General features: G+C 42.1%; 1 protein-coding gene across 2 annotated transcripts; it reads left to right on the top strand.

Annotated features, from left to right (window-relative positions):
• Positions 1–2,731: 2,731 nt before the first annotated feature.
• pcyt1aa (phosphate cytidylyltransferase 1A, choline a) lies at positions 2,732–13,614 on the top strand. Of its 2 annotated transcripts, none has more exons than XM_086129583.1 (9): positions 2,732–3,085; positions 6,025–6,166; positions 7,707–7,806; positions 7,905–8,021; positions 8,373–8,524; positions 8,610–8,688; positions 9,066–9,208; positions 9,281–9,469; positions 12,088–13,614. In XM_086129583.1, exons 2-9 carry the CDS (start codon positions 6,059–6,061, stop codon positions 12,298–12,300), a joined length of 1,101 nt encoding a protein of 366 aa, XP_085985709.1. In that variant the 5' UTR covers positions 2,732–3,085; positions 6,025–6,058; the 3' UTR covers positions 12,301–13,614. The 2 variants fall into 2 exon arrangements, with proteins under 2 accessions (XP_085985709.1, XP_085985708.1); XM_086129582.1 differs by having other exon boundaries at positions 2,734–3,085; positions 6,059–6,166.
• Positions 13,615–14,141: the final 527 nt, after the last annotated feature.

Raw genomic sequence — 14,141 nt, 5'->3', positions numbered from 1 at the left:
ATGAAACAAGCCGGGAATTACCGCCGCCTACGGGCGAGAATTGTACAGAAAAGTTGTGAACAGATCTTGTATTTCCGGTCTGGCCGCGGAAAAACGCATAACCTGCGCAGGAAATACTCATTTGTGCGTTTGACATTTTTTCCATGAATAATTGGGGTGTCTGGGAAGCATATGGAGCGCACCTTTTCTCCCTATACCTTAGCTTTCCTTAGCTGTAGTTTAGAGGTGCGCTTGGTTTTTTTACCCAACTGTCCAATGTTTTTGTGCACATTGTACTGACTCCGTGGCCACAAATATAGTATTTTGTGCACAATTTTGATCTATACATGGGTGGGGATTTAATTGTGGCCACAGTCCAAAAACACAAAGTAGATATAACATGCACGCATACTACAAATTTTTGGCCATAAAATAGCTTGAAAATGTGTGTGTGTTTTGGGGGCCGGGGTTCAGCTGTGGTTACGAAATAGGTATAACGTACACTTGAAAGTTGAATCTCGTCCTCGTGGCCACAAGTATTTGATTTTACTTGGAGGCTACATTTTATTATTTATTTTCGCCTGAAGTCATGTCCGCGTATATTAGAGCATTACCCTGTGCCTAGAATAGTCCTAATACAAATCTTAATTGTTTACTAATAAAATCATTCAAACCGTTTTGTAAATTTCTCCAAGCAGTGTGCGACATTTACATAGAACACGTACAGTACCTGAGTGTTATGTTACATGTATGCGGAAAGGAGAAGAGAGACAATCTCTTTTTCGTTCATGAATGCTACAGCTTCTTGTTGCTTTCAAGCTAGCTTGTAGCAGACGTGTGCACATTGCAGGTCAAGGTCAAGGTCATCTATATTGTCAAATATGCTTTATGTATGACATGCAGCATAGATGAAATTTCTTCCTCTCAATCCTCCTCAGTGCAAACATGCAAACATGCTGTGCATTAAAGCACACAGCTTGACATCTTTGATCCACTGGTGAAAATGACACTCTTTCATCTATTACTGCTTCAAACAACAAAGTGAATGGAGGAAAAGTGGTTAAGATGGCACGACTGTCTGTTTTATTTGTTGTGTTGTATTATTTTGTCATTTTATGTTTAGTGTTCTCTTGATGGCGGCACGGGCACCCGCAGCGGCTCCTCTTGTTGTCTGTTGTCTGTTTAAGTGGGAGGAAATTTCATCTGTGCTGTACACGTGCTGTATGTGTACATTTGATAATAAAGTTGTACTTGACTTGAATCGACCTCACAACTAATTCAAATGCAATAATCTCTGAAATGTGTTATAAATATCTGTGCGTACACACATTTATAGTATATACTTACACATAAAAACAGAAAAAGCAATAGTCAAACAAGCCAACATGTACCGGTAGTTCAACTAAATGCAAGAGCATACAAATAGTTCTTAGCTTTGGGGTTCAGTTTAAGAAGAGTTCTGTGCTGCCTGAAAATAACAGTGATTATTATTAGGCCAGTATACCACATATGCTTGTGTTGTGTCTAATTATTTATGTTCAATAGTTATATTCATTCATTCATTTTCCGAACCGCTTTTATCCTCACTAGGGTCGCGGGGGGTGCTGGAGCCTATCCCAGCTGTCTTCGGGCAGTAGGCGGGGGACACCCTGAACCGGTTGCCAGCCAATCGCAGGGCACACAGAGACGAACAACCATCCGCGCTCACACTCACACCTAAGGACAATTTTGAGTGTTCAATCAGCCTGCCATGCATGTCTTTGGAATGTGGGAGGAAACCGGAGTACCCGGAGAAAACCCACGCAGGCCCGGGGAGAACATGCAAACTCCACACAGGGAGGCCGGAGCCGGGATCGAACCCACGACCTCTGCACTGTGAGGTCGACGCGCTAACCACTGGATCACCGGGCCGCCCTCAATAGTTATATGAGAAATATTAATCAAATAATGCAAATGTGTGCCAAGAAAATCACGTTTTTTTATGTTGCATTGGCATACCTGTCAACTTTTTGGAGCGCCAACCTGTATAAACTACCAAAAAAATCCTTATAAAGAGCAAAAAATCCTTATAACATACCAAAGCATTTTATATGTCAAAATAACGGCAGGAAAAAACCACGAAATTTTCAATGATATTTATTGTAGATCTCCATAATACAATGTCTGGTTAATGTCTAATCATCATTCTACTTAGTGGCATTACTGTGTTCAGAGTTGTATTCCTGCGTTACTTTTTTCACCAACTCCAAATCATTTGGAGTTGGTGAAAAAAAACCCCGGAAATGTTCAGAATCCGTATGATTTGTGCGATACGGCCATATACGTAAGATTCACCACAAAATCCGTATGAACTATGGCTAAACCGTATGAGTTGACAGGTATGCATTGGTAAACCATTTTTTCTCCTCTAATTGGTTAATGAAAATGCTTTTATTCTTTTTTCAAAATTCGGAATAATTGTATCTCATTAAAGAATTACTGATTTGCATTAATATTTAATATCTTTGGAAAAGAAAATAGGAACAAGGTATCCTTTATTGAGCCTAAGAGGGAAAATTGAGAGGAGCAGTTATGTATTATTATTATTATTATCATCATCATCATCATAATCGACATGACAATCAGAAAGACAGAATTTAAGTGTCAATCCGCTAAGTGGCAGCACCGCTTCGGCACCAACAACGGAAACGTTTCTGTCTCGAATCCTTTCCCCGGACAGGTTGCTCCATGTTTGTAGTTCCCCAATTGTTGACCTGTCAGCGTTGTAGTACAACTTGTCACTGGTCTGCTGCCCAATTGCGAGTCTGCCTTTGCTCTGTGCACTCTTCCACGGCTAGCACAGCGAGAACCAGGGCGTCGCACCAGGGCGTAGTACCACGCCGCCGGGGGGAGGGGGGGAATTTTTGCAAGTTGTCTCCGTCCCACTCGCTCCAATTTAGCCAACAAGCCGAACAAGTTGACAGCTAGCATCGAGCTGATAGTCGACGGTAGTTGGCGAGCTAGCATCAATCCAGTTAGCCGGCTAGAGAGCTAGCTAGCTACCTTTGCGGAAGGAGGGGGCACCGAGAAACCAACAAGTAGCAGACCGGACAAAAGTGAGCAAACAGTAAGTAAATAACAACACACTCAAACCAGTGCACATGAAGTTGTTCGCACGCTCAGTGCTCGAAAAGAATGCAAGCAGACTTAAAGCTGCTCGACCAGTGTCATTGGTTTTCTGCTGTCAAGACGCTTTTTCTTGCGGTTCATTTTCACCTTGAGAAGTCTTAAAAATAGCTTGCACGTCCACTTTGGACGGAGCAGAGTCTTTTGCTTCAAACGAAATGTGATGAAATTATTCACAACTGTCAGTTTTGGATAGTAGAAAATCAATTTAACTCCCACGACGAAAGTTTAAAAAGGCCCTGACTTCCATTGGCACTCACAAAATGCTTTCAATGCTGAAGAGACAATCACAAAAATTATGCATTTCATTAAAAAAAAAAACATGCAGCAACCATGTCTTCACCAAATATGTTTTTAACTGCTGTCTACAGATGAGGAAGATCCCAAATGCATTGCATAATTTAAATGACAATTAGTGCTGCAACGAATGATTCATTTAATGGTAGCTCAATCTGTCGAATTAATCGATTAATAATAATAAAAAAGTTGTAATTTCCATCCCTTTCTTCCAAAACAGGACTACAGGACTTAGTTTCAAATTGATTGTGCAAAATGCAGTTGCATAAATTAAATAAGATAAAATCTTGATCATTGTTTTCCAGAGAAAAAGCAAATGTCTTATTTTTGGGTAAAAATAAAAACCTCAAAGATAAGGATAAGATAAGGAATACATATGAAAGCAGTGGTGTCCATTTGCAGCCCATCATCCATTTTTCAACAGCTCGCTGTATATACCAAAAACGACATTTGACATGGCCACGAATAATTAAAAAATTAGTTCCGATACTGTAGCTACAAATAAATGAGTTACAAATAAAATAGCACAATTTCTCTTCAAAGCATTGTGGTGAAAAAAAGATCACTTCATTTTTGAAGCAAAAATTCAGATTTTTGAACATGATTAATCCTAAAGTAACTGTGTTAAAAAGGTTTAGCTTACTGCAGTTTGCTCTTGTTTTGGTTCTGAATGTGGAGGTGGGATTTGCTCGCTGCTTAGTACAAGGGTGGATCCAGTGTAGTTGGATACAGTGCCGAGAGCACCCGAAAATCTTGAAAAACCTCAGGGAATTGTTCCTGAAAATTATATTAGCAACAAAGGCCCGAGAAGTAGGCATGCGGTTAAACAGGACTTGCCTCTCCCAAACTTTTAGAAGCGGCTTGCGTGACGTCATGTGCAGTGGTGGCACGCCTGCCACTGTCACTTGTTATTGTGCAGGCTTTTATAACATGCGCACAGCTCCACTCTTCAATCAAAATGAAGCCAATGGGAAATTCCGCTTGCTGGCTTTTTTAAAAATAACAAACTCACCTGTTGGAGGCCTCTTGCTTTGTTCGCCGCATGTCTGGAAGTGGCCTTCAACAGGAGAAGCTCGTCTGCCTCACACTCAGAGAAGTTTAAAAGGCTTGTGTTGCTGGTCAACAGCAAATTGTCATCAAAGGCCGCTTTATGTGTACTTCCAGTGATTTTTTTTCACGCTGGTTTTTAAAAATGTCTTGACTTTATTTATTTATTTGGGGGGGGGGCAAATCAGTTTTTGGAGATATTTTGTTGCTTCTAAATTTGACCTACAGGCCTAATAACCTTTGGGTGGATTTAGAATGATATTTTTTGATCGTTTTTGCACTTGATATGGGTTTGCTGTTGTCCTTGAATGGTCATTTGCATTGCATTATGCAAGCGAGCCCTTTGCGTTGGGGCAAAAAAAATTACAGCATGTGGTTATTTTGCTGTTTAAAAGAGAGGATCTTTGATACATACATAAATGACATTTATTAAGAGCACTTTTTTTTTTTTAAACAGGAGTTCGTGTTTTGTCCATATTTAGAATGCCATTTTTGTCATACATCTGGTACTTTTTATGGACCTGATGTTCTATTTTTTTTTATTTTGTAATTCTTTGGAGATTTACAAAAATAAACAAAACAGTGATATTCCCCTTCGTGGTCGAAACTAAAGGTTGCAGGTAGGACTTTGACTAGTCTCAAATACAGCAGAAAGTAAATGGCTAGGACTGCATCTGTCCAAGTCTGCTGAAAAACAATAAAATACTTTATAATGTCACTTTTTTTTGTGATATCAATCTTCTCAATAATCTAATGAATTTAAAATGAAAATAGGGGTTTTCTCAACAATTTTTAGATGAGATTAATTTATAGATAGATCAATTAATTACAGATCATAATTAATTTCATAATTTTTTTAATCGCTTGTCAGCACTAATTATGTAACGACGACGCGAGTTGGTAGCAGCAAAATCCTCTCACTAGTGGCTTCAAGCTATTTATTTCCACTCCCCATTGAAGTTTACTGTCAAACTAAACATAAAACTAAGAGAATTACACCGTGTGTCCTGGAATCAGTTAAGGAACAATGAAAAATTAAAGAGATGGGCTAAATATAGTATCATTAGTTGTGGTGTTAGAACCCTTTAAGGTGTATGGGACACCATTCTTACAAATGTCAAGTAAGCAGTGGTTCCCAAGCAGGGCTACGTTGGCACGTTGCAGGGGTTATAAGCTGTTTGGGGACGCATTATGCAACGGTCATGGCACCATTATGGGTGGCAATTGATCCTGGCTCCTGTGTGTGTAAAACGACTGACCAAGGGCCTCATGAATTAAAAAAACAGTGTGTCTCATCCCTCCTAAGAAGCACAAGAAGAGAAATTTGCGCTACGTCATCAAGAACGGGGGAGCAGATGCTGATTATGTTGTCTAAAAGGAGCAGTGTGTGCGACCGCCGCGAGTCACTCAGCTGACAGTTAGTCACACCACGGGGTCATCCGAAGTCAGCGAGCATCGAATATGGGTGCCCTTGCGTCAGTGATATCACGTCTGACTTTAGCCGGCCGCCGCTCTGTGTACTCTCGCACGGAGCAGCTGTCATGGTCGTTTGTCTTGACCTCTGACTCAGATGCAAAGCACCAGCACGCCACTTCATTCCAGGAAGAGGAAACGAGACGTCTCCAATGTGGACAAGGAGGTGGGAGAAAGGATCGGCAAAATCCCCAGATGCACCGTGGTGAGTTGGCACCGCGGGCGTGTGTGCATGTCAGGTTCATGTGGTAACAACTTCGTTGCGATTGCACAATCAGAAGAGCAAGAAAGCACGGGCCTTGTTTGGTCATGAAAAGTTGGCGCGTTGCTTTACGTGAACAGCTACAGGGTCCCATGATCACCACCTTCGCTCTTCCGTTGACACATACCGTCTTCCACTTTCCAGAAAAGTAGTACGCCATCATTTTCTTTCACGGATCAAAACACAACTCTCGCATAAAGTCAATTCTGGATCTAAAATGCATTTTAATTTATTGCACACTACAATTTCAACGCTCTTCATTAAATATGCTCTAACAGAATTTACACTTTACACACACACACACATGCGCACACACCCACACACACACACAAAATTGTAGAAAATATAATTTATTGTATATATATATTTACTGATTGAACGCATGGAGTGCATTATTTCAGACCAACTTTAAGATAGCATAGTCCATAAGAATCCACCCCAAATGATCAAGAATTTAGAAATTAGCTTGGAATGCATTTTATGACTCGAGGCAAGTTTCAGTTTTGGAATGTAACTTCTCACTGCTATTCTAATTAATTGAGATGCAAACAATTTATAAAATAAGATAACCTTTATTTGTCCCACACTGAGGAAATTTGCAGTCTACAACAGCAAAATTGAGGGCCGGGGTGGGGGGGGGGGGACAACAAAGTGTTGCATGCACAAAATAGATAAATATTTCAGAAAAAGAACTGTACACAGTATAGAATGCAATATAAATGTAAGATGTAGATATAAGCATATATGCAACAGCATATATGCAGCATAAGGTGGCTGTGCTATTTACAATGGTTACTGTTTTTTACGCATGTTTACTCAGCAGCCTGACAGCAGTCGGTAGGAATGAGTGGTGGTATCTCTCCTTCTTGCAGCGCGGGTGTAACAGTCTCTGGCTGAAGGAACTTTATAGAGCTACGCGGTATTATCTCGACATACGAGTGGCCAGACTTTATTTATTTATTTTACATTGCGAGGAAATTTGAATTGCTGCCGCTATTTCGCAGTCAACAACAAGCGGTAAAAAGCTCAAGCTAGTGAACTACAGTATGTTTCAAAACAATGAGGCCAAGTTCTTTCTTCAAGTCGAAGTCTACTTGCTGCAACCACTTTGGTTGTGAAGGTCCACTAGCTTACTGCTAACACACATTGTAAAACACAGCAGATGTTCATGTTGCACATATTCTTTATCCTCTGCACAAAACAACTCATTATTGTAGCTTAGTTGTGAAGGTCTTCTGTTTTATCATCAAATCCTTGTGCGGGTGGTAGGTCTTTATGCACTGTTCTGCCCCCTAGTGGCACAGGCGCGCACACCAGGAGCTGCACAATGCATTAAAGCATGAAATTGTGATGCACCAACAGAACATTTTGTGTGTGACCCCAAACTTTTGAATGGCATGGTTTCTCATATGTCGTGTGGAAAGAGCTGGGCAGGCTCTTGAGTGCTGCTTAACCTCTCATGCCGATTGTGGGGCTCCTTTAGGGGTTGAAGGAACCGGCGCCTTTCGCCGACGAGCTGGTGCCAGCGAATTCGCAGCCTTACCAGAGGGTCTGCATGGAAGAGGCCAAACGGGGAACGCCGCGTGAGTCAAACTTAGCAGTGATCCTTCCTTCCCTCCACCACCTTTTATCTGTTGATGTCCACAGAATTCATCACTTGTGCCCTTTTCTGTCTGTTCAGCGGAAAGGCCGGTGAGGGTGTATGCTGATGGAATCTTTGACGTTTTCCACTCGGGACATGCCAGGGCTCTAATGCAGGCCAAATGCCTCTTCCCAAACACACACCTCATAGTCGGAGGTAAGTGTGTGTATGTGGGGGGGGGGGGGGGGGCTGCACCTGCGTTTGGCATTCTTGTTTCCAGGAGATCATCGACCGCTGGGTTTATCATATCGATAATCGCCGATTTAATAACACGGTGACCCGCGGCTATTCGTCCGAAGCGGTCCGCGGCTGTACAAATGAATTTTTATGGCTAAATATAGCTGGCTTTTCATCATGTGCGGTTTATAGTCCGGAAATGGCGGTAGATTATTTTTCAAAATTGCTCTGCCTTATTGAGCACTATAATTTGCAGTGGTGTCGAACCGGACTCCCTTTGGCATTGTAATCATGTGGGGGTTATCTCACTTCTGTTGTTCCTGTTTCAAGTTTGCAGTGACGACCTGACGCACAAGTTCAAGGGCTTCACGGTCATGAATGAAGACGAGCGCTACGACGCCATCCGACATTGCCGCTACGTGGACGAAGTGGTGCGCAACGCCCCCTGGACGTTGACGCCAGAGTTCCTCGCCAAACACCGCGTGAGTGTTGCTGTTTCAATGTTCTTTTTGTTTGTTTGTTTTTTAATGAGTGAACCCGCTGTGTCACCTTTGTTGATTGGGCCAGATTGACTTTGTGGCCCATGATGACATCCCATACTCCTCGGCTGGCAGTGACGACGTGTATAAGCACATCAAGGAAGCAGGTAAACAAGCCCGTGGCGGGAGAATACACAAACTGCACACGGGATGGAAGCCGGAAACCTCTCATTGGACACACTGATATTTGGAACTGTTCAGTCTTCCCTCCACGTTGATTCTTTTCCAGCTTTTAAAAAAAGCTCACAAAAATCCTGCCATTGTGTAGACCTTTGACAGCCTCTGTAGCAGAGGACCTTCACAACTCTTTGCTAATATAATAATCAAATCATGACTGCTCCACATTGATTGCACCTTCTCCCATGGAGTGGAAGAGCATATCATTCTCCCGCCTGTCACTATATGTCGCTGGCATAGATAGATAAAGGGGTGTAACAAAACCCAGTTTGCATCAAGGGTTGAAAAGCTGCTGTGCTACCCACAGGCATGTTTGCGCCCACCCAGCGGACAGAAGGCATCTCCACCTCTGACATCATCACGCGCATCGTCCGCGACTACGACGTGTACGTCAGGCGCAACCTGCAGAGGGGCTACACGGCCAAGGAGCTCAACGTCAGCTTCATCAACGTAAGCAAACTCCCGTTGCCTTCGCATCTTGTCGGGAGCCGGCACTGATGTGTGACGTGACCGTGTTCCCAGGAGAAGAAGTACCACCTGCAGGAGCGCGTGGACAAGGTGAAGAGGAAGGTACGAGATGTGGAGGAGAAGAGCAAAGAGTTTGTCCTCAAGGTGGAGGAGAAGAGCATCGACCTCATCCAGAAGTGGGAGGAGAAGTCCCGGGAGTTCATTGGCAACTTCCTGCAGATGTTCGGGCCGGAAGGAGCTCTGGTGAGAATGTAATGTCGTGTGTTCGTTTTGATGACACAGAAAAAAAATGTCAACAGGAGAAGTTTTGTAATGGGAGCCAGCTGCTGAAAATGAAGAAAGTTTTTCTTTTTTTGGCCGGGTGGGGGCAGGCACAACGTTGCACTTTTACATAGCAACATGTCATCGCACAGATGGGCGCACCCCTCTCTGCCGAGACAAGTCAGTGACATGCCGGCAAACCAGGCGGAAAGAGTCCATAAAAGACAAAGAATCTCCAATGTTAGCAATCATTTCATACTTATGTATCAGTGAAGACAAAGTGCAATGCAAGCCACAACAGGACATTTATGTTTGCTAACACAGATAACGAGGTAATCTCATATAGCCTACGGGTCAGACATGGCTGCTGGCTCATTCGCTTCATTGCACAAACGAAAGAAAGAAAACAAAACACGACCTAAGCACCTTCATACAAGAGCCAACTGACGCTGTCACTCACGGACGGTTGACAGCCAGCCAACTCTACTTTCTTATTCACTGATGACCACCTCACTCACTAAGCCTCGCCTTTTAGAGCTATACATTCTCAAGAGTCACAGATACTACAGTAGAACATAAGCATGACGACCCCAAGTGGACAAAAATAATGCTCGGTTCCCACGTGCTGTTAGTGTAGTATTATTCTTATAGTAGAATTCTTCATTCTAAAAACATCCGACAGCTGCAGCCCGAGTTGAGCGTTGAAATTTGCAACTCTGCTCCGACATTCTGATATTTGGTATCTACAACGGAGATCATCTCCTCTATTTTGTTGTTGTGATGAAACTTTCTGCTGCTTTTTATACAGCACTGAGCATGTCTTCTCGAAAAAAATATACAGTCAAACCTCGGTTTTCGAACATCTTATCCTCAAATGAGGGTAGTTCGAGCGTGGGTTTTTTTTTTCTCCCCCTCTCCCTCCCTTGTGGTTTCTTTCTGACTTTCGGGTTGAGTGAACGCTGGCGCGTTTTGGCTGCCGCTGCTCAACCCGTATTGTTTTGTGTTTTTTGTTATTGTAAAGTGTCCTTGGGTGTCTTGAAAGGCGCTTATAAATAAAATCTATTATTATTATTATTATCTCTGTTCTCGACCAAACTGGTTTTCGACTAAAAATTTAGATTTTTTTTTTTTATGCCTCGGATTACGACCGAAAATCGGTTATCGACCAAACTGAGCGCACATGAATGCGCCACTCGACTCCTCTCGCCTTTGTTACACGAGGAAGTGACGCTTCCTCGTGTAGCGTTCCATTGTGAGCAGACGTGTTCAATAAAGATAAAAAAAAATAGCATCATGTTTGTTGACATCTACACAAATCGGACTGTTATTTCTGCATTGGGTATCAGCCACTAATCATGGCACCAAAGAAAGCAAGTGGAAGTAGTAAAGATGGTGAAAAAAAAGAGGAAAATAGTGTGCAAAACTATTGAATTTAAGGAAGATTTGATAGCGAAATATGAATCAGGTGTACGTGTGTCTGTGTTGGCTAAGGAGTTCGGCATGCCGAAATCGACGATCAGCAGCATCCTAAAAAGAAAGATCATGTTCAAGTCACTGATGTGGCTAAAGGATCTCGTGTAAGGCCACAAATATTAGAGGAAGTGGAGAAACTTTTGCTTATTTTCATAAATGAGAAACAGATAGCAAGATACGATTTGTGGCAAAGCAAGACAATTGTATGGAGATTTGAGAAAAAAGGGTTTATTAGTTTAAGGTGTAAAATAATGTAATCTACAATTGTCACGATGAGAGAGAGATGTTACTTGAATTTTTATCTTACAATGTTAATGTTTATGTTAAAATTGGTAAAAATAAAACATACACGTTTGTACAGTATTTTACATCTTACCTGCTCTCTTATTACATCTGTATACAGTTTATGGTGTAAAATAGTAAAAGAAAATGCTTTTAAAAAGTTGTTTTCAAGACTTGGAATGGATTAAAATGTATTACATTGATTATAATGGAATACGTGCTTTCAGTTTTCGAACAGCCTTCTGAAACGGATTCTGGTCGAAAACCGAGGTATGACTTTATATAAAAATAATTTGTCTGAACTATTGAAAAAAAGTGTAACGTGTTCTTATAAGAAGTACAGTGGACTTAGCCCAGGCATGTCCAGCTCCGGGCTTGGAGGGCCACTGTCCTGCCTGTTTTCCAGCTCTCCCGGCTGCAACACACCTGATTCAGATGATCAGCTCATCAGCCAGCTCTGAAGCAGCATTAGAATGATCCTGATGATTTGAATCAGGTGTGTTGCTCCTGGGAAAGCTGGAAAACGGGCAGGACAGCGGCCCTTGAGCAGCCTGACAGAATTGCACATCTTTGTGAATAAATGTTGCGCCCCTGAAAGTGGTCGATACTTGATGATCCCAACACAATAATAGCAACCCAAACAATGGGGAAACATTGCTGCACACTTATTTAATCCTAGTTTGGCCAAAACCAAAGCGGCCACTTTCTCTAGCCTCAATCGCAAATAACCTCATCTGCCTCCACAAGAAAAACGCAACAGATTTTTGTCTTCAATCAAGAAAAAATATTAATGTTAATAAGAGTCTCTCTGGTGTGTGTGTACGCGCGTGTGTGTGCGAGAACAGAAGCACATGCTGAAGGAGGGCAAAGGTCGCATGCTGCAGGCCATCAGCCCTCGCCAAAGCCCCAGCAGTAGCCCCACTCGCGAGGAGCGCTCACCCTCGCCCACCTTCCGCCTGCCCTTCTTCAACAAGACCTCGCCGTTGCCTCACCACAGCGGGGCGCGGGGCTACCTCATCAGTGAGGACGACGACGACGACAGCGAAGACGACAACTAGAACCGCCTCACCTGGCCACTCTGAGTTAGTTTTACTTATTGAGTTTTCCCCTCCAGCACCCGGCGCTGTTATTTTGGTTGTTGGAATTGAGCACTTGTCACCTGTTTATAGATTTGTATTTTCTGATTTTTGTGCACTACTTCATCACACGCTGTTTTTTGTCAGTTGGCCTGGTTAATGGGTCTGCAAAGAGTTGGGGAAATTTTCTGTAAATTTCCATTCTGATGTTAACCTCAACCTCTTAAAATAATGGTCTTTTTTTTGGGGGGGGGGGGGGGGTTCAGAAAACAAACACAAAAAAATAACCTATTTCTAATTAGATTACATTAGTAAATTTCATTCCAGGTGTAGAATTGAAAAATCTGTTTAAGGATTTTTTTGTAGACAATTTTAGCAGAGATGGGTAGATGTTAGGGCAATTTATTATTTTTTGTCAAAATATGACTTTGGCCATTATTTTAAGGCACCGACAATAATGAGACATCCATGCAAAAATATATCGCTCTCCCTAGATGGCACATGTAAATCGGAGGAAATCTTGTTTTACTCAGATTTTTCCCCAACTGTATTTAAATTCTCTATTAAGAGCCAACCTTCAATTTTGTCAATTCCCAGTTTACTCTCATTAATGACTGGAAAATTGAAGAATTTGCAACCTTAATCATGAGAAATGTTGACTCTATTGACTTACTTTTGGGGTTATTCACGTCCATGTATGGAGCCACAGTCCAATTTTAATGGTGATTTTTACAGCTTGTTCATGCAGTTTTACAACTTATTCTTTCTTTGTCCTACCTCTGAGCAAAAGAAAACAGACATGTTTCATCTACTTCAAAATTCTGAGCATGTCTTGTATACTAAAACCAAGTGTCATGGCACTCTGCGGAGGGGCGGGACTTCTGTCTACACTAACAGTTCCTAATTTAAGGCACACCTGCTCGTCTAATGTGATCCAGAACAAGAGCTGCACCAAAAAAAAGAGACCATCATTACCTTTTGTAAAGGGTTAGTCATTTCATTCGATTGCGCATGTGGACCTGGTGTTGTGGCTTCCCCAAAGCAAGTGTCCCCAGTGTTATAAATTGGGATCGCGTTCATTGTTGGAATACTGTAATCGCATCGCTCATGTCGGCATGTCTGACGGAAAATGTTCTGTCGTCTGTGGGATGACTAATGTCAACCAACAACTCCAGTGGCCACTTGTAAGTCAGCCACGTGTACATGTTATTAAGTGTATATTTGAATCGTTTTGGATTTTACTGTTTGGATAGGATAGAGTAAAATGGGATAAACTATTAAACGTGTTGGCCAAAGCATGTGTTGACTGTGACAATTCTGTTGGTGTTTGGCCCACGAGCGCCCGGTCTCAATATTATTGATGCAGTGAGTACAAAATGTCTTGCAACCACAATGCACACGACTGTTCAAAGATTTGGGGGGCTCTTTAAAGTGTCCTTATTTTGGGAAGAAACATCTCAGTTTTGTTTATGTGAACAGACAACAGATGTTTGTTTTATTAATGACACAAGTCATGATGGCGTTTGACTGATGCTTTAAGAGCATGAAGAGCAACTGACAGTAACGATGGCAAGCTGCACCTTGCCTCTTGGGTTATACCATTTTAACTAGATGGGGGGCGGTGGGGGGGGGGGTAGTCCCCAAACAACAGACGAAAGGGCAGGACAGTGCGGTCAGGTCAATTCAAGTAGTTCAATATCACAGTCTGTCTTTAACCTGACACTATCTTTTCAAATCCACATCAGGAATATGATTAGACCCGTTTTTTAAAATATTGGCAAAAAAAAAATCTCGTGACGTAGAAATCTTAATTCATGAATTTG

This window comes from Hippocampus guttulatus, chromosome 14 (genome assembly GCF_054856545.1).
Source record: "Hippocampus guttulatus isolate MCC_2025c chromosome 14, RoL_Hgut_1.0, whole genome shotgun sequence".
Lineage (NCBI taxonomy): Eukaryota > Metazoa > Chordata > Actinopteri > Syngnathiformes > Syngnathidae > Hippocampus > Hippocampus guttulatus.
This window is presented reverse-complemented; position numbering and strand designations above follow the sequence as displayed.

Coding starts and splice junctions, on each gene's coding strand:
- pcyt1aa (XM_086129583.1), top strand. CDS start 6,059: ATGCAAAGCACCAGCACGCCACTTCATTCCAGGAAGAGGAAACGAGAC. Junction 6,167..7,706: donor AAATCCCCAGATGCACCGTG/GTGAGTTGGCAC, acceptor GGGCTCCTTTAG/GGGTTGAAGGAACCGGCGCC. Junction 8,525..8,609: donor AGTTCCTCGCCAAACACCGC/GTGAGTGTTGCT, acceptor TGATTGGGCCAG/ATTGACTTTGTGGCCCATGA.